Source organism: Aulostomus chinensis, chromosome 4, assembly GCF_037954235.1.
Source record: "Aulostomus chinensis isolate RoL2024-O1b breed Wild chromosome 4, RoL_Achi_v1.0, whole genome shotgun sequence".
Classification (NCBI taxonomy): domain Eukaryota; kingdom Metazoa; phylum Chordata; class Actinopteri; order Syngnathiformes; family Aulostomidae; genus Aulostomus; species Aulostomus chinensis.
Window position 1 is genome coordinate 3,985,495 of NC_141323.1, and position 26,203 is coordinate 4,011,697.

General features: G+C 43.9%; 1 protein-coding gene and 1 long non-coding RNA gene across 3 annotated transcripts in view; both read right to left on the minus strand.

The window, feature by feature from the left end:
* Positions 1–6,721: 6,721 nt before the first annotated feature.
* LOC147262360 (uncharacterized) lies at positions 6,722–10,135 on the minus strand. The gene is made up of 3 exons (XR_015112537.1): positions 10,085–10,135; positions 7,680–7,751; positions 6,722–6,757 (listed from the first exon to the last, which is right to left on the minus strand). It is a non-coding gene; the product is annotated as an uncharacterized LOC147262360 (long non-coding RNA).
* A 3,611-nt stretch (positions 10,136–13,746) lies between these two features.
* Positions 13,747–26,203, minus strand: part of cerk (ceramide kinase) — a 49,888-nt gene continuing 37,431 nt past the window's right edge. For both annotated transcript variants that reach the window (XM_086201146.1, XM_086201145.1), the window contains 3 exons: positions 23,461–23,663; positions 17,497–17,711; positions 13,747–16,178 (listed from right to left, as the gene is read on the minus strand). In XM_086201146.1, the coding sequence (XP_086057272.1) occupies positions 16,076–16,178; positions 17,497–17,711; positions 23,461–23,663 (521 nt within the window). In that variant the 3' untranslated portion in view covers positions 13,747–16,075. The remainder of the gene's footprint in view (positions 16,179–17,496; positions 17,712–23,460; positions 23,664–26,203) is intronic.

The following is a 26,203-nucleotide window of genomic DNA, read 5'->3' on the forward strand; positions in this document are numbered from 1 at the left end:
CCTGCAACTGCTTGAAACTACTGACACTCGCGCGTTCCCACTGCTGCAGCGACATACGAGCGGCTTGTTAGAGTTCGAGTTACAGGCGGCTTGAGTGGAGCTAAGACGGGTGCAGCTTTCCTTGCAGCTGTTTAGCATCATCGTGAATCTTTGGGCGCAAACTAGCCTTAAGGCTGGACCTGGGTTCAAGACTAGTTTAGGCCAGTTGAAACAATACAGTAACTCGGCAACCTGAACACCTTGACCCGGACCGTTGCAGGTTTGAACTGTTTTTGTATTGCTGGTCTAAACTGGCTTTTAGGGTGTCGTCTCTGTGTGTGTGTGTGTGTGACTGTGGGGAAGCAATGGAGACGGAGGACACATACTGTGCATTACTTTTGCTGTATCTTTACACAGCAGGGCATTTTTTGGCATCTGCCACAAAAGTCAGTTTATTATCTGCCCTTTCTCGCCTGGCTCTATTCCAGTGCTCACTAACACACTACGATGTGAGGCCATTTAATATTCATCTGAGCCTCAGAGACATCAGCCTACCTCTCTGGAGACAGCTGCAGATTTATTGGCTTTGTGCGCCTTCCTGCTTTGTGTTTGCAGTCAAACAGTGAAAAGCAGAAACTTGCTTCATCTCATTCTGAAACAGTTTTTTTTTTCCCCCAACCCAATCATCTCACTTCTTCTAATTTCCAGAATCATCCTTTTATTCTGAGTCATATTTTGCTAGAAGTGTCACGCACGTGCACACACACACACACACACACACACACACACACACACACACACACACACACACACCCCTCCTGCTGGCGTCGGGCCATACGCCCTGACTTTTAATGACCCCCCCCATGGAGTGTACAACAGAATTAGCAAGCAAATAACATTCAACATTTCTGAATGTCATTTGCACTAAATAGCTAAAAGTCACGGCTGTCAACTTCAACACAAGCTGCAGTGCGTGTGTGTGTGTGTGTGTGTGTGTGTGTGTTATGCAAGAAGATGAGAGATGATGTCTCTCCAGTCATGTGTGTTTTTTATAACCATGTTGCTCAGTGTGTTGACACATATCTATTCGTCTGCCAGACGGTGTTTGCGTATTTGGGCCGCATGTGTGTATTTCTCCTTCATATCCATAAGTCTCAAAGGTGAAGTGTAGTCTAGATTGGCTGGTGGTTTGCGCTCGGATTCTGCACCTCATGTTTTCACTGGCACCAGACGTAACCTTTTCCATGACGAATCCACACACACACACACACACACACACACCCACGAACACACACACACACAAACACGGGGGACTAAGAAGAGAGCCAACTGTCAGCAACAAGAAATCAGCAGCAGTATCATCTGCACTCTCGCCTTTATGCGTGTGTGTATATGTGAATTTATCTACATGTACGTGTTGACATTTGTCTTTCTGTGTGCGTGTGTGTGTGTGCGAGTGCTGTCTGCTGGTGCATAGGGGCCGAGGTGAGTGATTGCCTAGTTTCTGTGGGCGGCAAGCCGTGGTGGTTTGCTCACTGTAAATTTAGAGGAATTCTTAATGGAACTCTAGAGCTGTCAGAACTTTAAGTGTTGCGCCTTTTTATTTTATTTTATTTTATTTTTTGTGATAAGAGCATTGCCCTGATCCTCAGTATGCAACTTTACCTTCAGTGTCATGAGAGTTAAAAGTGTAATAAGGTGCAAACATGTCACATAAACGACACATTCATGAGACACATGAACGTTTGGCAGTGCTTTGCCTGCCACTCCCATCAACTTCCGCTGGTCTGTCATATTCTGCAGGATCCGCTCTGATGTAAACCTGTGTTGAGGGCGTCCTTGCTGCTACACCCCTGATAATTTTCGAGATTCAAGAAGCACTGCCTTTGGCATTAGTATTGTTGTTGCACTGTAGAAAAGGTGTCAGTTGTCTGTTTCTGTCAGGGGCCCCTCAAACCGTTGCTGTCAGAATATTTCTACTCTCCATGTCGTACGTTCTCTTTTCAAAACGTTGTCCACCCTGACTGTTCTGGGCAGCCTGTGGAGGTTCCCCGAGAACAACCAAGATCCAGTGCTGCCGCTTATGTTCCTGTTTGCATTCACCCATCCAGGAGTACTGACGACCCAGGGGTTAGCATAGCAACATCTCTGCATCGTGGCATAAGCAAGGGGTTTCTGCTCAGCTACTTTCTAACGTGATTCCGACTTTATTTCTGCATGGTTAACGTACCAACTCGATTCAGGCAAGGTTAGCATACCAGAGTCTTTCCCGCTCATTCAGCATCGTAACACAAGAGCTTCACAGTTAACATACTTTCAATGTGCATAATTAGCATAACAGTATAATTTCTGCTTGTATTGTAATACCACCACGAGATGAAGGACGCCGAGATCTGAGTCGTGTGTTTTTAATGTTTGGGTTCCATAACAATGGATTGGTTTCTCTACGATTGTCTGAGGCCAATGCTAATTGCATGCTGCTATTGTCTGACGTGGTGGTAAACACCGTAGTGCATCGTTTCTTGTTTTCCATTCATCATTGCACACTTACCTGATTGGGGAGTACCTTCCATGAAGCTCCTCAGTCTTCCTAAAAACTATGACCGCTCACAGTCACTTGTCCAAGTAAGAGGATATTTTGAGATCTGAGGGTTGGATTTCCCACGGTGACGGTGTGTAGCAACTCTACTCTTTGAATCCATTTCCTGGCAAAATTCTATTTTGCGTCGTCTCTGAACTGCTGTTCAGTGCAGCATGTTTACGCTCATGTATTCAGGGAGAAGAGGGGCTGTAGTGTATGCCGGGTTCGTAGTGGCTTTGCTTGGTGTGCTATGGAACGACCTCGTCCCTGATTCCCTGGCAGTCCTCACTATCAATCTCATTTCTGGGGAGCCTGCAGCGTAGCTTCAGCGGCGATTCACAGGCTCCATAGGTACTCTATAATTCCTGAACATACATCTATAAATCAGGCTTGCCTGGAATGTGTGTTACTGTAGAAGAAATTGAAGAAGTTCATGGGTTCTCCTCTCGGCGTCCATGAAGGCACCCGAGGCCCATCAAGTCCTGTGGTCTCCTTTTGGGTATGTAGGCTTCTTCATGGAATGTTCTTGAGCGAATGCATTGAATATAAATACTAGCGTCAGGAAATACTCTATAAAAAAAAAAAAGAGACTTGCAGTCAAAATGGTTGGAAATGTGTGCTGCACAAGGTATTTCTGCTCTAAATTTGAAATAAAAATTCAGGTAATTCTAGACCCAATCCCCTGTTTACTGATGTTTGGGTTTTAATCGGGACCAAAGTTTCTGGAATCTTTTCCGTCTTTAACATGAAGACTAACTGAAAACTGTCAAATGGCTACAGTGGTGCGACTGATCGCCTCAAGTTAAGAAGAGCTAGTTTTGGCGAGGGCCAGAACAAGCCTGCAGACCACCTCGAACCGGCCTGCAACTTCCTCGAAAAGAAAAACCTCAAAAACCAACAAAAGGCAGAATCATGTGAATGAATCTCCATGCGAAATTAATTAAATGAGCCTTTTCTGCGACTAAAGTGGATTCCAAAAGAGGGCGCTGTCTACATTTAGACTGCACTTGCGACCTTAATGCGCTCGCTCATTTGACAGGCTTGCAAGATTAGCTGCAGTCGTGGCAGACAGAGTTATGATGCAGACCTTTAAAAAGACAAGTTGACCTTGAACGACACATTTTTAAAGAAGAATGGACATGAAATATTTTGGCCCAAATGCTGGTTCAAAGGCAAGACGTTTGACATCCAAAGAAAGATTTGCGCATTCAAGGAATACATTTTCGACCATGCATGCTACCTACGCCACAAACTTTCAATTTAGTCGCCGGGCAGAATAATTTTTGGGAGGCAGTCTGCTTACGAAAATGAGCAACAGAAGTTACCCACATACAACTCGTCAATTAACGCTAATAAACTGTCCATCACACTGTTTGCTTTCTGTCATTTTAGGGATCTTTTCCATTGCATCCTCAGACTTTGGTGCACGAGAGTGCAACTGATAAATGGTGCCACTCTCCAGTGACTCAGACCCAAAGCAGAGAGAACAGGTTCCAGGTCTGAGGACTGAGTTGGCTCCGATTCTCCAGGTTTTTAAAACTGGAGGGACGTGAAACATTCTATCAGATTCCCTGTCTACAGTTCTAGGAATCTACAATTTCGTTTGGCAAACACTTTTTTCCGAAGCGACGTACAGCACAAGCAAGAATATAGACTGCAGGGAAAGGGTTAGTAAGTACGTGTAAGTACCAGAAACTTTCCTCTCTCCTTTGGAGTGTAATGATGGTGGAGGAGAGCCTAAAACCTCCCACTGATGTTCACTTGAAGTCTTGTTGAATGACTTCCCTCATCAAACCATTCACGCACATCCTCCCTTTAACTTACCACCAATTTAACCAACACCTGAGGGATTCATGAAACTTTTGCCCGATTTCTAAATCTCCCACAGATCTGAAAGTTGTGAGTCAACCATGATACTTTTGAGAGAGAAGCAAGACAAATGGAGGCAGGAACACAGACATGACAGGCAATAAAAGCGGGGCAGCAGATTATTTCTTGATAGTCTGCATGGAGCAGGCGGGCGACAGCCAAGATGGATATTTGATTGGCTAATGCGATGAGGCGCGTAGCAACAGAGGGCATCCCGCTCTGGCCCTCCTCCCTTTGGTCCCCCCCCCCCCTCTCTCTTTTCCTCTCTCCCTCCGGTCGTCCTCTCTCAGCCTTGACGGAACAAGACCGCCCATTGGGGACGTCTCTGATCAATGCAGTCATTATCCCAGCTGCACACAGGCAAACGTAGGGGACAAATGAGGGAGATGTGTGCTATGACGAGGTCAGACCCAATGTAAATGTGTCCGGTGGAATATGCTGGTGAACATCGCACCATTAGCCAGACTGCAGCCGTGTTCCCCAGTCTGGCCTCAGGTGCAATCACAAGAGGAGATTTGTCTTTCTGCGTCCTGTCTTTGCATTCCGCTGCTCTTCCTGAACCGTTCCTTTAATTTTTCACGGGTTCCTCTCTTACTGTCCCCTTCTGCCCTCTCTTCTGGAACCACAGCTGAGACAAAGCAATTACAATCCCCACAGACACGCGCTCACTTCATGCGTGCAAGTTTACCTGTACACCATATGGGATTTATTTGTGCGACATTGAGTGTATGACAAGTGGTTCCGTCCCAGTGGAACAGCGTTAATGATTCCTGCCCGTTGGCTCGACGCCACCTGTGCGCACACCAGTGTTTGCAGACCCGGTATGTCCGTCTGCAATTTTGTGGCGGTCCCTCCCCACGGCGATACCCAAAGATGTCCTGAGATACAAAGACTCAAAAGTTGTTAGAGGAGAGGAAGAGGTTTGGGCTACGAGTGCAGGGAGGCTCCTGATGGGGGCACTGGAGGACCTGCTATCATTGAGACTTGTTGATTTAGCCAGATCCTCCTTTGCTCCTGCCAGTTTTAGGATCATGTGGATTGATGTGTTCAAAAGCAACATTTTGGAAATGTCAGAAATAATAATACAGAATAACAAGAGACTGGATACAAGTCTATCATGCAGCTCTGTACAATGACTGCATCTTGTTGTGTGTCCATGAGTTCGTCACTGGCTCTTTTCGAGGTGCGACTCATCCCACGTGTCATTTAACTTCCTGTAAGACGATGAAACCGTCGTGAGCTTGTAGCGTTGTTTTGGCACAGTTGAGGCACAAATCTCAACTGGTGTTTTAGAGAATCATCTTTGATGGAACGGTGGCCGGAGGATTTCTCTAAACTTTCCTTCGGTTCTGCTTCATGCGGAATTTGATTTGCTGGAATAATCTAAGATGTGGGAAATGATTTGTTCAAACAGGTTGACTCAGCATTGCGTTGCATCTCCTGTGGCCATTTTTTTTAACACTTAAACTACAGATGTTTAGGTTTACTACGCCAGTAGAACATCGAGTATCTGGCTCGATACACGGCCAGAGGGCCACAACGTGGGCTAACTGGCACAGACCAGGTTTTAGTTGGGTCTACGGTGTGTGTTCCTGGATATTACACGTTCTTCGGTCGTCGTTGGTGGTTCTGTGCTATCAGTGCTACTGAAGAGTACTGAAGCAGCAAACCACGCAACACCTCAGCTAGAGATGTTTTGGATGCAGTTATAAGAGCAAAACTTAAATATTTATTTTCAGAGGTTTAATGAAATTCGGTTTAAAGAATCTAATTAGCCTTTAAAAGTCCTGGGTACTGCGGGAAGCTTAAAGATGACAAACGCACCACAGGGTACCAAAATATCAATTCATCTTTAATTAATAAATTACGGTATCAATGTAAAAGAATCTTAGGATACGGTGAGTGAGAACAGAAGTGTGGGCTTCCAAATGCCGTTAAACTGGCAGAGACCACGAAACGTAGCCTCACCGGATAAAAACAACAGAAAATATCACTGGAAAATAAACAGCAGGCGTCTTTTCTTTTAACGTGCTGGCGAACCGTCGCTCAGACGTCCGTGGTCACGTGTGGTCGCACCCCTTCACAGTATTTTCTCCCTCATGCCAATGAACAAAAACTGATTAGGTCACATGACACATCAGCAGACTTTTTTTTTTATTGTATTCCAAAAGCAACTTGTGAAGAGAGAAGACTGTGTCATTTACATAATGATGGACAGGAATTGAACACGTGTCCATGACTGTGCTGTAATTGCTGTAGAACGCCATGTTTCCTAACTCCAGCAGCTGTAACCTCTCAACACAGGTCCACGATTGGTCGCGTTGCAATCTGGACGATACGCAAATGCTTTGCTTTAGTGGGATTTATTTGAAAACAAAATGATTTCAGCCCTTAAATGGGCCATTTTATAAAACTTGTTCATCTTACAGCTTCTTTTACAAACTTAACTGCCTGACTTTTCCCTGACATTTTATCGGAAAGCTGACTTCAAATCCTGAGCCAAGGTGAAGGAAAAACACGCTGTCGTGTCATTTCTATTAAGTTACCGTCGCTTCAGTTTTGTTGCAATTTAAGGATGAAATTTGAATTTATATTGTACACAACGTGATACAATAACCAACATTGTTCTTCCAACATGACTCATAATCAAACATAAATGCATTAAACTAAGTGCTAAAGGTCGCTTGGTCCCATGATCAAAAACAGGGGCGCAGAAATCTGTGCGCGCACTTAAAAAATTAGAGTATGGATCCAAGAACACAGTCTATGAGGAATCAGCCAGATTTGTAGTTGTCCTCATTAACATAAAGCAAATTCTTTCTCCTGTCTTAACTCCCTTCACTGTGTGCGCCACTTCATCATCCACACTGTCGAAATATCAAAAAAATCCCGTGGATTTCAGGCGTAACTGTTGAGCATCAATCATGACGTTATCTTCTACCATTCATTCATCACCTCATTTCTATGTGATGGTGGGCCTCCTCCTGACAGCCCCCCCCCCCCTTTACACGATTTATAGTGGTACTTCTGGATGCCTTTACACTGTGTCATGATGTTATTTTGTACCAAAGTCAACATCTGACCCAAACTAGACTAATATTGTTGTTTTTAAACCAATTCAGAGCAGAAAAGGTGCATGGAAACAGTCTGTCCTGAGTCATTTGTTAGCTTCTGACACTTGGAAAGTGGGGAGATTCACAGGAAATCACATCTGTGCACGATAAATATCTTTAACCCCTCAGTGTTTTACCTTTTTAATGTTCCTTGACCTTCATCATATCCATGGACTGGCAGGTCCCCACGTTGTGGACAGGGGCCTGTCCTTCAAAGGATCACAATTCACAATATTATTCTCATTTTATGACACTGATACAATGATGATCAATCATAGTGCTTAGCATGAAAGGCCCAGATTACATTACTTTTGGTCATCATGTAATAACCCTGGACAAGAATCATGTTTTAATCTGTAACCGCCTCAAATTTTTCGGGTAGAATTAAACTTCTGTCATTTGTCCTGATGACCACATCTGGATTACTGAGCTCACAACTTTCCCCGTTTTCTCATCAACCCATTGCAGCCTTCACTCTGTCACGGGTAACCATACCATCTTTACCTGTAACATGCTGGACTAAAATAATCTGGATTATATTTTCCTGCAGCGATGGCTGGTTGCACAGTAAAGCAGGGTGCACCGTGGTCCTGTCACCGAGGGTAAATTAGGACATCTCAGCATCCCTTCTCACCCACGGCACCGTCTTTGCACCAACATATTGGTCTGTTTTCTCCTCAACACCACTGAGATAAGATGTCTACCCCCAGGGGGAAGCCAGTGAGCACACACCCAAACAAAAAAGAAAAAACAAAGTCCTGAGACATTCACACTCATCCTCCAATGTCAGTTGAACCCCGCTTAGAGGGTGACAGTTTTTGTTTGTCCTGCTGCGTTCTTGCCTGGAGCGGAGCTGACACCGGAGCACCACTCCTCAATCATCCACGGTCATAAACAGAAAACAAGCCTGTGACATCAAATGGATGAGGAAGAGGAAGACGAGATGAAGGGGAAGAGGCATAGACATGGGAGAAAATGACAAACAAAATATCCCTGAGGGGCTGTAGAGTCTCGGGTTGCACGGAGGATTGGAGACGGGAGAGAGGTATCAGTTAGGATTTTCTGGAGGACAAACTGCCTCACAGCGACAGTCATTTCCGTCACACTGACTGCGGTGCATTTATATTGGATTGTGGGGCGTCTCGCCTCAACACAGTCCTAGAGACCGAGGACGGAGTGGACATCAGTGCATAGTGTTAAAGGCCAATGAAGGCTTGGGACAACAAAAGTTTTCTTATTCAAGGGAAAGTGGTTTGATACCACTCATATACAGTACCTGCCAGTCAAATAAGAAAAATCCACCAGGACACCGTTAGCTTAGCTTAGCATCCACGCAAGACATTGACGAAAAAGGTTTTAGTTTTAACAAACTTAACGTTGTATCTTGTTTCTTTAATCCATCCAGAAACTGAAATATAAAACAGACCAACAGGTTACTGACTGTCTCTTCATATTCGTATGACAAATATATAAACAAGATGAATTTTCTTAATGTGCACTTTGTCAGAGAAACTGGACCCCCACAATCCTTCTCATCATCTTAAATTGACGCCAATAAACAGGAAATATTCTCACGTTGAAAAATGTCTGTAAATATATCCTTTTATTGTGGCTTAAACATGTCAGCTGATATTCCCTTGATGTGTATAAGAATTTTTTTTTCCACCACACACGAACACACAACCATCCTCCAAGGGTCATAGCCAATAATTTGTTTTAACTCCCAATGACCAACTTCCCTGTTTGCAGTCAGTTAGGTCGTTGCTGAAGCGTTCCTCATATTCTTGCACAGGAAACGATAGCAGATTCCTTCTGGCTAATGGCGTCATTTCATGGAGAATGGCGGTGTGTGTGTGTGTGTGTGTGTGTGTGTGTGAAGTACTTCTGAGCTACCATGCGGCGGCTTGCTGGAGACGACTAGACGGCGAGTAACATTACAAGGGTGTAATTACTTCAAGCACCATTAGGAACACAATAACGTCTGTGCTTTGTAGAAAACAAAGTCCAGCACGCTTGCTGAGAGTGTTTGTGTGACTCGATTTGTGTGCGCAAACAGGTCCCTCCTATTCAAACGATTAACAAATAATGAGTAGATTGCTTCAGCAACAGATTCCCTGTGTGCTAACAAAGCAGCAGCCGAGGTAATGACTTGTCACTACTAAACACTCCGTAGTCGCAGGCAGAGGCCAGAGCGGCTGTGAGGGAGTCGCTCCGGTTCACAGCAGCCCGGCGTCATAGCGAGGGAAATCAAGAGATAATTTGGTAACAATGCATTATTTTGACAGAATGATAGCAAGTGACTAAAGGAACAACAAGCACAACTTTTGGGAAATACGCTTAATATCCATCATTGATTTTTGGTGCTCCAGACCCCCACTGGGCGGCTGACTGCTAAATAGCGTGGCTAAAATGAAAGCTAGCGGTCGGGTGCTTTATTTTTTTTTCCTGCGTTGACAAAACTAGAGTTCATATTTGCTGTGAAAATAACAGTTGAAAACTCTTGCTTTTATTGAGAGTCAGATGCATGTCTGGAACTACTTACCTGACTGATAAAATTTTTCCACCTCAACTTTGTAAGAGAGGATAAAGAGGAATGGCTTCCGGACATACCAAGACCCAGACGCCTCGTTACCACATAGCGCTGCCCGCATATGTGATTGGACCTGGCATCCATTCATCCCAATGAGAATCAAAACTCTTATCAAACTTGTGTGTTTTGGATTTACAGTATTTTTGAAAATACTCCGTGGATTTTGGAGAGAATGCAGTTCCCTCAGTGAAACAGCAGAGGGCACCATCCGAATGTCATACGAATGCAGGCAAAGGCTGTTTTGCAGCACTTGACTTTTAATACAGTTCTCATCCTCGATCCAGGGCTAGCATTCATTGCTGCTAAGCTAACTAGCCTACTCCGCTGGGCTGGAGCTTAATGAAACATGTGGGGAGAAAAGAGAGGGAATCTATCTTCTTGTTTCCAGAAAATGATGGACATGTCCCAAAAAGTAAAAAAAACCCAAAAAACAAAACATACTCAGTATATTACAGGCTTAATGTTTGCAGTGTGACCTTAGGCATGTGCAAGTTCATTCCACAGTCGAGTGAGTAGAGGCGAGTGTGTGTGTGAGAGGAGGAGAGTGAGAGATAAGAAGTGACTCCTGACTGAGAAGATGGACTGTTATGGCCTCATTGATCTAAATCACTCACAGGGAGCTCGTCCCAATCAATATGGGGAGAAGTGGGTGCTTTCGCTGCCTCGCTGTGTCCCTCCATCGCTTTTATATCGCTCACCTAATTGTCTCTCACACAAGCAAATATTTCTGCTTTTGTTTGCCTCTTGTTTGACAAGCTGCTGCGGTAGATTTGGTTGCGGTAATTACTCGTGTCATACATCCTTGACTGCTGCAATGCTCGCTCACCTTACATTTCCTGCGTGCGACAACTGCAAAACAAGGCAGCAGCCCTGGGCAAAACGTATCATGAATTTTTTAACCTGTTTCAAATCTTTTTCATGTAAAATTTCCGTTAATATGTTGCATCGCCACCGTTCAACTGATAAACTGAATGGCGAAGTGTTACCAGAGGTGGCCATATGTGGGGGAGCACACCGGTTAGTGGACTCACATCTGGGCCTCATTCATGAAATGTTTTCATTCATAAATGTATTCTTACACACGTTACAAACTTTGTTACACTGAGGTTTTTGCGAGTTTGGGCGATTGCCAGTTGTGGGAATACACACAATATATACATCTATATCTATATATCTACGTGTGTGTATATATATATATATATATATATATATATATACAGTATATATCTACACGTATATATGATATCGGGGGAGGGAGATACAAATATCAGGATTTGCTTCCTGTCTGTAAGACTAAATTGAGGGCTAAAAAAGAACAGATTTGTGCAGAAGAACGTTTGATGAGCGAGGCTCATTAAGATGCGTCTTTCCTTTTTATTAACTTGTTGGTGCACACGGACTTTCTGAGTGACGCATATCAACGGGAAGCATGTCAGCGTCTCTGGTTCAACAGCAGGCGGTGGTCGCTGTCAATAAATCATGAGAAACTGCATCAAAGGGCAGAGTTGAGACCACATACCCCCAACCCTCGAAAACCGATGGTCCCACATCCAAGTTCCAGAGCCTACATGGAGCATACAGCTGCCTCACATTGAGCTAAACTCCGCTGCATTTTAAGCAGGTTATGAGAATTTTCTTAGGTTTTTTTATCAAAGCATCCACAGGGGGATTTATAACAATATCTCCCCCTAAAAAAACAACACCAAACCCAACAACTGTCATTTGAAAAATAAAACTGCACACGGTAATGAAGAAACCGCAGAGGGGGGAAAAAAATGAGAAATAAAGGCTGCTTTGGAGAAAAGTAAGGTACAAAAACTGGTCTCACTAATCCACTGAGTGGAGAAACTGCAGGCCAAAAATAGTGGAAGTCCGTAACACATCTTACAAAGAGTGTGTGAGTGTGGCGTGATAAAAATGTGTGTTTTCAGGTGTTGTTTAAACAAGAATTTTTATGTGGAACAGGAGGAATATTTTGCTGAGAGTGTCTGAGTGTGGGTTTACAGGAGGGACGAAGAGTGACTGAGCACCAGGGGGACGTGGTGGCACTGTCGTCTCCTGTTAGCAACCTTTCAGCAGGAGACACGCCAGTGAATCGAGGACAGCCGCCACTTTTTTTTTGGGGGGGGGGGGTTGCTGCTGTTGTTTCATCTCACCTGGTGTCTCAGGTGGGATGTGGGAATGAGATTGCTGCTCTCCGTGGGCTGCAAACAAGCAGATGGAGAATAAATCAATATGGAAGCAGCAACGCAAGAAAGTGAGGGGAAAGAGAGGTGGGAAAACACTCGGAACGCCGAGGCCAGCAGGAGAAGCTGGGAGATCCCTCTTTGTCGTCATATTGGCTTGGTATAAAACCAAAATGGAGGACAGTTACATGTTATTGCTCACTCACACTTTGATGGAGACAACTCGAAGAACTTTAAATCGTCATAAATGGAAGCAACACAAGTGTCATGGGTGTTTATTTGAGGGGAAACTGATGCAGAAACAGTCACAAACAGCCAGTAGCTCCTCCGCTTCCTGCTGGTTTTAGATATCAGTCTTTCACTGACCGAGAAAAGATAAATTTGCTCGAAAATGAAGAACTAGATGAGTTTATGAAAAACCCTTGGCTGGCACGGACGAACATTAGCGTCAAACTTGGGAGTCTTGGTTTCACTCTTCAGCGAGCTTTTTTTGTAGCGGTTGAAAAAAAGGGTTTTGAGAGCTGTGAGACGAATCCAGAACACCGAAGCACAGTCTGAAGAACCAAAACGAGAATTGAAAAATGCTGAAAAATCTGGACCTGCGGAGTCTGATCCTCAACTGAAGACTCATCACCACACGGTTTACGTGAAAATGAATCTATATGAAGATTAGAAGTTTAAATTTTGTCTGCTTTCTGGGACCCAAGATTATCATCCTTTTCTTCTGTTTTTAAATTCTGTATCTCTAATATCTTAGAAATGTAGCTCAGATAATAATGTTTGTGCATTCTCACTTTGTTGACGTTCCCTTTAGCGCAGCTCCATCTAGTGGATGCATAACGCAACCCCAGCCACTACAGTAGTTTCTATTCTATGCGCCTTATAATGCGATGCGCCCTGTATATGAAAACAGTGTTAAAATAGGCCATTCATTGAAGGTGCGCCTTATAATCCGATCCACCTTACAGTGCGGAAAATACGGTAATCATCTTCCTGCTTAAGTTTCCTTATCATCCAAAACCTGTCAAATCCAGATTTGTGGTCATATTTTTCATGCGTGAGGTCAGAAATTTGAAGGATTTAAAACGGCCAAATTGGGATTATCAAACACTTTGCTCTTCAACACGTCGGGGTAGCCTCAGAGTATCAAAAGGAAACAAGACCCAAACTGTGTGAAGAATGAGCACAGCTTGAAATACCACTCCATCTCAACAGAGACCTTTTGATGTCTGACGTTCTTTAATGAAACATCTCGCTCACATCAGAGAACCCTATTAAATTCCACTCAAAAAGGGAGACAGAGAACGAGGGAAAAAAGAGAGCGAATGAGGAAGCCGGAGCAAAGGAACGCTGACCTTTTGAGTGTGGTATTGAAGTCCGGATGTGCACACCGTCGAGATGAAGCAAAAGACAGAAACAGGATTGAAATTCAGAAGCACTTTATTAAGTTTTTTTTTTTAAATAAATAAAATAAATCAAATCGACTCACATGACAACTTACATTTACTCAAAAATGGCCAGAACAGCAGGACAGAATAAAAACATTAAGAACAATTGCAAAGTTCTTTTATCTTTTCAGACCAGTTAGCTCACTCCTTGAAGCAACCTTCAACTGTAGTTCACTTCAGTTTCTGTGTGTGTGTGTGTGTGTGTGTGTGTGTGTGTGTGTGTGTGTGTCTGAGTCTGTAAGTAAACAGAGATGAGTGCTGAAGGTAAAACACTGCAATCAGAGGAGGCTTTCGTCCACTCAGAGCTTTTATCCTGTTAAAAGTTGGAGAGAGACTGATTTTTGGAACATTACAGGGAGACAGGAAGTACGAGCCGTGGCGCTCATCCACGTGGCGCCGCTTGTGTCAGCGGTGCGTCGGCCGTGATGCTAACTTGTCACTCTTCACATACACATTAGCACACACGCATTGTACTGATTGCGCGTCCCTTCAGCTTTTGAAACCCACACATTTACCAAACCACTGGAAATGCGGTTTAAAGGAGCAAAGTATCACCTTGAAAAGTGTATTTTGCCGTTCAAGTAAAAAACTCTGGCCTGAACTCGCAAAGATGTTTCCCCCTCCCGCATCACACCAGAATACACTGTCAGCCAGGTATATTTAGCTCGAAGCTAACGGTGACTATTGGCTACCAGCGCATAATCTGTTATAATCCATGTCGTCTCATATGCTCGCTAATCTGAAACACTTTGATTTGAGCTAAAACAGTTGACGTACAAGTAAGCATGGCGAGCAGCTGGAACTTTCGGTTAAACCAGCTCACTTGCACCCCTCTAGTGTAATAAGGTTTTCCTATGAAAAAGAAAAAAGGTCATCGAAGTGCATTTGGCTTTTTGTGGAGACAGCACGATGTGCAAAAACTGCCTTAAATATGTTACAACCGCCACCGATACTTGCCTTAAGTGGAGGTTGCATTTTTCCAAAAAAAAAAAAGAGTAAATGAGCAAAACGGCAAATGGAACCGACTGATATGAGCTTTCACGCAGGTGGCTGACCAGCTGTTTGTGGAAACGCAGCGATGGCAATTTGGTCTTTAGCTGAAATGACAGAGTTTTGGATTCCCGATGAATACGGAGATTTTCCCTGAACATTTGCTTGAGAGCTTGAAAATGAACATTTTTGGTGGTTTTGCTTCTGACTGCCATCGGGCGCTATTAGCTTCATGCTAAATATGGGTGGCTTTCTCCTCTGCAGTCTGCCGTCACAAAGAAGTAGGACAGGAGGGGGAAAAAAAACAACAACTGGGAAAACAAATCTGAAAGTCAAAATGCTCTTTTCGGGGTGAAGTCTAGCCTCTTAGAGCAAAAACAATTTTCATTATCGATGACCCGTCTCCAGGAACATCAAGACCAGCTTGACCTCTCACAAAAAGGAGATAAATGAAGCTAATTGCAGAGCTGTACAATGGATTATCTCTAATAATGTTAACAGTGTATAATTCCAGCTAATCCCCTGTGATGCAGCCGTTGTTAGTTTTTAGCTAGCAGGGGAGCTGCCGCGCTCAGAGCCACAGGTGTGCTGCAGCTTTGCTGAGACACACCAAACCACTTTGCAATCACTTTGCCTTATTACCCAGAAGCCACTGGGGTCCTGTTAGTGTATTAGCAGGGTATTCAGCTCTTTTCATTAGTGCCCCTGACTCATATCTCCTGTCACCTGGGTCACAGATGAAATGTGTTGTCTTCTCATTTCTTCTCTAAAAGGAAATATCTGATTATGTGCGAGGTTTCTTTTCTGTGTGTGGCAGAGTATTTTTCAGTTTATCATCTTCCTTCGAACAAAACTTTCATCTACTCGCACATTCCTCTTTTTTTTGTGTGGAAGAAATCCTATTTGCATTCTTGGCCAACTGGTGAGTCCAGCTCTGTTTCATCTAGCTGTGTGAAATTCCAAGCTTGGAGTTTAAACATCTCCAACCTTCCAGATTAAAAAAAAAAAAAAAAAAAAAAAAGAAGCCCAGATAGAAAAAGAGAAGATGGGTTTGCATGCGACAGGACGAGCACCGGCAGCTCAGCTGAGGCAGCATGAGGCTATCTGGCACGTTAGCAGCCTCAAATGGCAGCCAGGCGATAACTGAACTTCGAAGTCTTCAATTATCAAAAATCACATGATAGAAAGTCGAGTTGGACCCCCTCCTTTATCCTTTTTTTTTTTTTTTTTACTGCCAGCAGCATTTAAAGTTTCAGTTCCTTTCCAGCATTTAGGTGCAATAAAGAGAGCCGGGATGCCAGTATGCCCCGTCCAGCCCCTCAGGCCACTGACTCAGGGGCCCACGTTGAACAAGGGTCTTCAAACACACACTGCTGTTCCTCGATACCACGGGCAAACAGCCTGATCAACTGGCACTGGACACTGCAGAGAGGAAGACACGCGCACACACACACACACACACACACACACACACACACACACACACACACACAGAGGAGAGGACACACACACGATGCATCATTTAGCCTGAATAACAAACCATCAACTTAATGACTAGACTCATTTCGATGAGACGTTACTGTCCATGTGGCAGATGTAAAAGTAATGGAACGGCACCCCAGAGTTAGCATGCAAACTTGATAGAGATCCCCCCCACCCCCACCCTCACCCCCAAACCCCCTTCAAAGCAAAGAAGCATGTTGGAATAATACAGATGGGGATGACACAGTTTAATGGCACACAACCCACAGGGAAATACTTATTTTATAGAATCACATGCTGGGAGAACCTAGTGTGATGGTTTATTTCTCCTACCCAAAACTTCTACAGAGCATGTTTGGATTGTAATTACACAAGACACCCCCGGCTTGTTTTATTTGTTTGCTTCGATTGTGTGTACATCTTCTTTTTCTTTTTTTTTTTTCGAAACGTCTGCGTCTCACTTCTAAAGCAAAACTCTTTCTTTCCGTTTCGCCCCAGCTATTACCATTAATTATCTGAGCGGCGCTCTGGCCGGCTCACTCCAAGAACGATTAGCCGAGAGGAAGAGGCAATAAAAGGATGGACTTCTGCTTTAATTAAAGGGGAGTAGCCTTTTAACACGGGGAGGGCCGTTAAATTAGCAACATTAGAGCACCATGCATCATTGGCAAAGTACAATGGAGCATGAAATAAATGATGCGTCAAGCGGTGCCACACAGGCTGTATAGAGATCTGATAGTGGCGAAAGCTTAAGTGTGGACATGGCCAGAATAATGAGGGGTTGGGGGGGAGGGCAAATTGCGCCAAGTTGCCAGGATTGTCCAGCAGGGAGCAGTGAAGCGGTTTCCCTCTTGGACATTTTCAGCACTGATAGCACCACCGGGGTCATTTGTGTCCAGCAAGCTGGAGTTCCTCTATTACAGCTAATGATGAGCATCAAGAACACCTATTTTATCTTGACGATGACTGTTTACACTTTCAACTTCTATTTTCTGATTCACTTCTACCATATGTAGCCGATTTCAGCTATAGGTTAAAGAACAGTCTCTCCTGTGAATACCGGGGCCTTTTTCCATTATAAGTCTTCAACAAAATCTCTGAGTCACCTTCAATTTCTGCCACAAGTGGGCAAGCAATTAAACTCCCTCTGTCTTCAGCAGCGTTCCAGTTTGACAGAATTAACATTTCAGAAACCTCTGCCCCTCTCAGAAAACACAGCTTTGCTTGAAGGAGCAATGTTCATCTGTCTCTCACGTACCTGACTTGGATGGCAGCGTGTGACAGAATCTCCCCGTCACAGTTCCAGCTGCTGCAGGCGCAATTGTAGTCACATGTTGCGGTGGCGGAGCATATAGCGCCGAAGCTCGTCTTCCTCCGAGGCTCGCTCAGATCTTCTAGTGAGAGCAGCTCCAGATGGCGCGGCTGGAAACGAAACTTCTGCACCCGGTGCACCTCCACGAAGGAGTGGTCAAACTGGAGATTGAAGAGAGGAATTCACCATTACAACCACACGTTACGGTCACCTGTGCCAACACGTATGTGTGTGTGTGTGTGTGTGTGTGGGGGGGGGGACCTCTGATCAAGCCTCCAGGAACATTAGCAGGTCTATGGGGCTGAACATTGGCACACTGGTGCTAGCATTAGGCTAACATGTTGATATTAGGCAGACCATTGGTTCTGAATGTATTTGATGCTGCTGCCAGATGAAAAGCTGAGTGATCTACAAGGTTGTTACTACTCACACTGAGAGGGACATGGACATTGGTAGTTTTATGGTCATCCACCCGATAGTGGAGGAGTTCCATTTAAAGCCGTGCGCTTATCTTAGACTTTTCACTCATATTAAAGCAGCCCCCCCCCAAAAAAAGCCTTTTGTCCCGACTCCTTCAGGGCTGTTCTCATACTGTTGTAATCCTCTTTCTTGATTCTGCATCTCCATTTTGGATCCAACTTCAACATGTCTTTCAATTTCTTTGGTGAATTGATTGAGACTTCAAGGGTGCTTTTCCACCTCACTGTGTTTTACGTTTTAATCAAACTGAGGTGGGGTTTGTTTGGATGCTCATGAAAGCACTTATCTCTCTTATGCGGAACAAAACAACCCGCCCTCTCCCAAGCGGTCTTGGTTCGTGTCCTAGGGAACCCTGGTGCAGTTTGACCTCAGTGAGGGCACAATCTGACCCATTTGCAGGAATCCAACCAAAACACCAAGAATTACGGACTGCGGTATTTGCTCGGATGTCAGAAAATGACAGGTAACACAACAGCTACTTTTCTACTGCTAAATTCATGACCCACGGAGCAACAAAGTGAATGAGTCCTTACAACCTGGAAATAAGGTCCACAGTCCCCCGAGTGTTGACTTGAGTTGATTGTCTCGTGAAACAAAATGTGTCAGTCTCATAAATGTATTGGCGGCAATAATCCAAAACCCCCCTGGCTTTTGCCAACGCGTGACTTTGCTTTTTCCCACATTGCCCTTAAAATATCACATCAAGAAGGGTACTTCTGTTTTTTTACACGCCCCTCAGCAAATACATTTCCTTTTGTCAGACCCTATTGATTTTGAGAAACCCAGTTTAGTCTGGACCAGGATGTCAGGTGTAAAGGTACCCTGGACCACAGTACCAGACCAGCAGACCAAAACAGGGCACCATCAACCTCGGTGCAGTTTATTAGCGTTGTGAAAATACTTCTTCTGTTGGTGTCAGACCGACTACAGGAAGCCGAGGCAGGTTTGTAGTCACCCTGTTAAATTTTTGTGATTCAACCAAACCTACTTTAGGGAAATGCAGCCCATGTAGTTGGTGACAGCTGGTGGGTTTATCATGAAAGGTTCTTTAACAAAATTGTGACATTGAAGCAAAACTATCTGCATCATGGAAAAACACCCCAAAACAAAACGCTTGTGTCAAACATTCTTGTGTCGAACGCCACTAGAAACAACTTTAGTTTTGGGCTTTTGGCTGTCGTGACATCAATATAAACACTATAGAGTACAAATTGTTTTTATTGTATATTACAACATGTGCTGTGTTACTGCACAAAAACTGGATTGCATATTTATCTGTTTCTTGTCTGAACACTCTGGTGGGCGGCTTCTACGATATTACTTTTTTTTTTTTTAATTTCCACTGAAGGTTCAAAAATTTTGTTTGTCTTTCGGCTTTTTATCATGATTACTATTCATATCTATTCAACCCCATTATTTGTCTCCTTGCTTGCTCTGTTGTTGATATTGTTTGCTGAGTAGACATATTGAGCACAATCTTGTTCACAGCATTATTCCTTTTTGCTGTTAAAATGTATTTTTTTAAATTGACAAGCTACTTGACTTTATATATTGAAGAAGCTAACGATACAGATTGCGCCACGTCTGTTTTTGTTTTTTAAATTCTGATCACATCGGCTTGTTCCTCTGCCTTGTGGTATCATTTTTAGTTTACAAGCTCCTGTGGGGTGTGAGGTAAAAAGTTAATTTCTCCTCCATTGTCTTTTTATGGACTCCTGTTGATTTTATAATGAAAAGGTAAACTACATGTTGGGTGTTCTTTCTCGCTGCGCACTCACAAAAACGGAACCAGCAGGGAACCCAATGCAAAATGGAGGCAAGGCGAGAAGAGGTGCATAAAAACTATGTAAACACTGGAGGAGTAAAGAGAAGAAAGAGAGAGATGAGAAGAAATTATTTTGTCACAATCCCCTTTCATCTCTCTCGGCGCTGCAGAAAGGTTCTGCTTTGTCCGGCACGCCATTTTCCTCAACTTCACGGGGTGCCACATTCTCTCTATTCTCTTCTTTTTTTCTGACGCACTCACTCCATTTCTCCTCTGTCTCTCCTTTTCTTGGCGTCTCTAAACCCAAAAGCAGAGTGACAGCCATTTATTCCACATCAGACCCACTTTATGACTGCAGCCATTTTGCATTCATGCTGGACGGTCTGCCTAAAAGGATTTCTGACAAGGCCATGAATACGCTTAGTGGCTTCTCACTCCTTGTTTCTCTCCGCTTGGCTGGACAGTGATACTGATATTAAGTGAACTCTGATGCAAAGTGCCACTCACCCTACTCATACAACTGCTTGCCTAGTGTACAAGAGCAGAGCGGAGAGAGCCTGGAGGAGATGCACCATAGAGCCTTTTGACTGCTGGAACTGGTCCTGTAGTCATTGAGTAAGACTTGATATGTGAGTGCGCATTCATGCTAGCAGCTCAGAATGACAGTAAATGCTAATACCAACATGTGAACGCACTCCAATCATCAATGATTGCATGCTAGCAGGGCTAATCAAACAAATCTTGACCCAAGTGTCTATTAGTGCTGAAGCAGGACTGCTCCACCACCCCAACCCCCCAGGTCTTTGCTCACATTGCTTCAGGGCTGAGTACATGCACCTCATCACTTAGTCATATATTTCTTTGGAAATCCGGCAGATTGCATTTTATGATTCAACACAGGAGAGGGGCGGGACAGGAGGGAACCGTGGAAATCTTGTAGGAGCTGAATGGGATGGGAGGGAAAATCCACTAGCACACACTGTTCTGCAGACATTTGTGCTGCTTGGGAGAAAAAGATAAGCAGGAAAATCAGACATGGAAGATCTGCACAGCTTTTACAAACTGCCGGACTTCACTTGCTTCCCATGTGTACGGCCGAAACACAACCCTCTGCGTCACACGCTCGTGCATGTGGTGTCATATCAGACGGATGCCCTCCTCTTCTAACTGTGCCAGGACCTCGGTGCGGTAGGGAGTAAGACTAGGCATCAGTGGGCACGGTACAGATTGGCCGGTGTATGTGGACCCTTAGTTGACCAAGTTTTGATTGGGTGGTTGGTTATAGACAAAAACTGGGGCCCTCTCCTCAAAAGCTGACTGTTACGAATTAAATTGACCAACAGACAGCCACATTTACCTCCATAAAATAGTCCAAAACCAACATTGATCAGCTATAAACTTGGCTAGAGTTTATAGCTGATCAATAGACGACCCCCTACTGGTGATTTTAATACTCTTTTTTCATCAGAGGTGAATGCACAGGGCGTTAACAAGACATTCAACCAACGTTAATCGGTGCTGCTGGAAAAAAAATTCTCCCGTCTTGACAGAGACTGGGCCTCCTGTCGAAGCATGAGCTTCCTCTTGTTTTGTCTTTTTCTTCCTCTTGCTCGCTCCTGACTCATGATGTCCTCTGGACGTGCTGACAGGCTACCGCTCTTGCCAGCAAATTCTCAACACAAAAACCAAACCTCACTGTATCCGAATCCTAAAAAAACGCCATGACATCTATAGCCTTTTGTAATGGAAGTATTTATTTTTATTTATTTTGAGTATTGTGTTTGAAAATTTACTTATGGATATTTTATTTTGCATAAGTTGTACCTCTCCTGGAGCAGTTGTTGCTTATCTGGCAGTGTGACTGTAAACCTGCTTTTCAAATAATTTGTGTGAATAAAGTTTCTTATTTAAAAAAAACAAAACAGAGGCTACCGCTCTTCATCTAGAAGCACCTACTGACGCACCCCTCTGATTGGTCAGATTGCGAGCGCTGTCAATTGTTGCAGCGACGATTGCGCGGTCAAATTACAGGTCTCTTCTCTCCCTCCTCGAGTTGATTTGGAAACATGTGCGCCTCACGGTGGCGCACTTGCACATCACACAGACGTGGCCCCCCATGGAAGAAGATGCCCTATGCACAGCGTGTGTTCTGCATTGAGGGAGGGGCGGCCCTGGTTGTAGGAACAACAGCTGACTCTTGATAAGTCGAGGACAGACACTCACTCTCCCTGGTCATGCATCCATAAGTATGGAACAGAAATGCTCCATCGTGGAGATGTCGTGGGAGTTCTGTGTGCTCGCCACAACCCAGAAGAGTCAGTAGTTCCAGGCCAATTGTGGTGGTGACAGCTTGCCAGATAATCAGTGTATGAGCCAGAACCGGCCCAGATGAGGAAGTACTGTAGAAACCATCTCATTAATTGGGCAAGATCAGCCTCATTTAAGATGAATCCAACTTCTTGGCTCTGTATATGTACCTGGTTCCACAGCCAAAAACATTGCTGTATAAAATTTGGTGAACCCACTCAGTGCATCTTCTAAAAATGTGTTGTATTTTAAATGAATGATATATTATCTGTAGTTACTTTCGTGTAAAATCTTCAAAGTAAATCGTAAGTACCACATGTCCCTCTGTCGTGGTGTGGAAGTACAGCGAAGCAGAAAATGGAAACATTAACATCGACGTAATTTAAAATATCTAAAAGGTGAATTTATTTTGTTTTACTATGAGAGGATAGGCCTAAAAAATGCCTCTTTTCACTGGGTTATACAGTATATTCACAGTATTTGTACAAGTTACTAATTAGATTTCATTATGGTTGAGAAATCCTCACGAAATCAGATTGTACCGTAAAGCTTCTGCTGAGGGAGGTCAGTGCTGTGATTTGATTTTTCTTCAGTTTGTAATTTCCTTTAGTCTTTGGTAATCTGTGAACGTGAGGGATGCCAGGCAGAAATCGGAAAACTGCTCAGTAAAGAAAAGTCAAAATGTTGATCATGCAGGGTTAAAACGCACCTCGGGGGTTCCGGTGTTGGTCAAAACACAGTTCTACACTTCTACCAATGCAGCTGCTGTTGATGAAACTACTTATAAGATCCTCCTAAATGTGGATAAACTTCCTGAGGTCCTTCCTGAGGTAATAATTACTAATCAGCAGACTTCCACTGCTAATACTTCTGCCGTCCTGAGAGGGCATTAGTCTGGTATCAGCCTGTTCTCCCGTACAGCATATCCCTGATGCAGCGATTACCACTGCCTCTCTGGACCCGGCTGGCGGTTATTTATGATACGTAGGAAGGCACAGGGGCTAGGGCATTTGAACTAAAGTGAACCATGGTTGAGAAAAAGAGCCGAGTCAGCAAACGGAGGTGCTAGCGCAGCAAGTGGGCTGCCTTCTGCTCTCAACACACTCAGTTGATCGGTGCCAAGGCAGAGCAGCTCCTGATGTCCAGCGCCAAAACCCGCAGCAAAGTGATGGACGGTTTCTGTGAAAGTTTTGCTGTTTATTACATCTCGTTGAAGAAGAGGCATTTTTATCCCTGCTGGCTCTAACTCATGTCGGTTATCCCAGCTCTGATCAATTCTGAAAAACAGCCTGATTAATTTCATTACAACTACTTCAGAGGTATTCCCATTAGGTGTGGGCTCAGAGAGGCTCTCCTACCTGGTCGTTTTTGTTGGTGTGTCGAAGTAGATGTCTGAGAAAGTCCAGACGGGAACACTTCCTGACCAGGATGAGGTCCGTGGTGCCGTCGGCGAGGTGGGCGGAAGGTGACAGGCCTTTTGGACTTCGGGGACATGCACAGCTCATACTGGCGGCATTGATGGCGATGAACTTTCCCCGCATCTCAACCCAACCGCTGCCGCCTTCAGACACACAAGAGCCAAGAATTGACGTCGAAATACAGCAAAAGTCGCACTTGTATGTTTTATTTAAACTCAACCAAATCTGACAAGTCAAACTTTAACACTGTCTTTTAACTCCTGGACCTAAAGGAGAAATTCCATTGAACGTCATCTATCCTGAGCTCTTCTTATTCGCTTGCAAAGTAGATGGATTCTCTCGAGATTTTCAAAAAGAGACCACAGTGGTTTGGACCAATCCTGTGCAACCTGATCGCATAAAAAGAAAAAAAAAATTGTAATTACCACAACATTTTACCATGACATCACATGCCAACACCACAGAGACAATCCTGATGGGAGCTCGGTTCAGGTGCTTTCATGGGGAGATGTTGTGCTGTGGTTAAGGTTTTTGTATGAGACAATGTTCTGAGTTGACCTTGTTTCAGCGGGTTTTTCTAGGTCACTTATAAATGTCACCCCCTGCAGAGTCTGGTATGATTTGGTTCCAGCACAGTTGAAGCTCAGTTTTATAGGGAAACTATTTTTGTGTCAAGAATATTAACGTAAATAATAGGATGAAAAGTTTGCTCAAACCTTGATAAAGTTAAGGGAAATATCCCTCAACGAACATCAACTTGAGATGCTGAGTTTGGCAAGCTAACGGCTAACGTAAGGCTGCGCTAGGGCGAATATGCAAAAGTGCTTGGCATGCACGCCTGTACATTTCTATTTATTTGAATAAAGGGTTCTTCCTGTGTTGATGGATTTATACATTAAAAATGGATTGTGAGATTAGAGGAGTCTTATAGAATAAAAGCGTCTATTAGTGAAATAAGCCGGTGACGGCGGCTCCTAGAGAAGTTGGTGTAGATGCTGCTGTGACATCAGAAGTGGAGAATATATTCTAGGTGAGAAAAGAACAGCACTGAATGCTTCTCTCAACAGATTAAAAAAAAAAAAAGATACTTATTCTCTTTGACCAGATTGAAAGCTTGTGACGGACAGATGGTTTCATCCAATCCCCTGCCAAGTGTACTCTGAATGTGCCTCCCCTTTTCCAGTTCCACTTACCAAGGACATTCCCACATGATTCTGTAACAAAACATCTGGTGCAGAGTCAGGTTACGATTTTTAATGCCTCAAATTATTTCATATTATATTTCAGGTGCCTGTCTTTATTGCTCACCCTCAGCTTTTGATGAGCACATAAACTCACACCAAATTATCAGGTCCACGTAGATCGAACTCATGCACTGTAGTTTACCCTGATTTTGAGGTTTTCCTGTTAATTTCCACTCAGTAATCATTTGCGTAATTGAGATGGACAAAGTGAAAGCTTTGATGCTGAGCACGCGTGTGTGTGCGTGGGTGTGTGTGGGTTACCTTTGCAGCAGGGCTGAATTTGTTTTATCGTGATTAAATATGCACATGGCCTCCAAATCTCAAATGACAGACTTGATGGTTATACTTCACAAATTACCATTCTGCTCCGCTGAGATTAGCGGCTGTTTACATGCGACGGTGAATCAAAGATCTATTTTTTTTAATTTTTTTTTTTGTTCGTTGTTGTTGCTGTTTTTTACCCGTGAGACTGCCGGTGCCTTCCACCAGGGTGACGGAAAAAGCTGCAAACATTGATCAGAGGCGTCCAAATTAGCATTTGACTGTTTCATGAGCGGCGCAGAGGGAAAATTATGTGATCTCAGAAAGCAAAACGATCCATTACATTTACCCCTCATTTCACAAGAAAGAACTTAGGGAGGTGATAATGCACACACCAGTGATGACAAGCCTGCTGAGGCTTCATAAAACAGCAATATTCTAATGAAGAAGTGGTAATTAAAGCTACATTAGAATAAAAACAAACACAAGTGTGGAGTCGAGGCTCTGCATTTAGACAATGTTTCCAAATGACTATTTGCTTTCGGAAAAGAGGCTGGATGACATGCAGAGGGAGAGAGAGAGAGAGAGAGAGAGAGAGAGAGAGAGAGTGTGGCTCTTCATTGATTTAGCAGTTGTTTGAGAATTCTCTTGCTGAGAAGGTAAAAAAAAAAAAATCACAAAACAAACTGCAGTACTGGTGTGAGGCAAACACCCTCCCTGTCAGACCTGGCAGAGCCAAATTCTCTTCCTGATTAGTGGGAGTCTGTCACCCAACACACACACACACACACACACACACACACGCACACACACACACACACACACACACACACTTTCATATTTACACTCACAAATTTAAATACGGATGCATCCAATGGACCACGCATTCCCAGATAGCTGGGCCAAGAGAGGAAATCATAAATGGAACATCACGATGCTAATTAGAGAGGAAGAATAAAATGCTCAAAGCAAACACACACACACACACACACACATACACACACACACATACACACACACACACACACACGCCACTATATCATCTGCCTCCAGAGTTTTGTACTGCTGTGCTGGTGGGCTGAGAGAACTCATTAGATAATGAATTGTGTTTGTGTGTGTGTGTGTGTGTGTGTTTGCCGTGGTGGCGACGCCTTCAGGGCTGGTCAAAGTAACAGAGG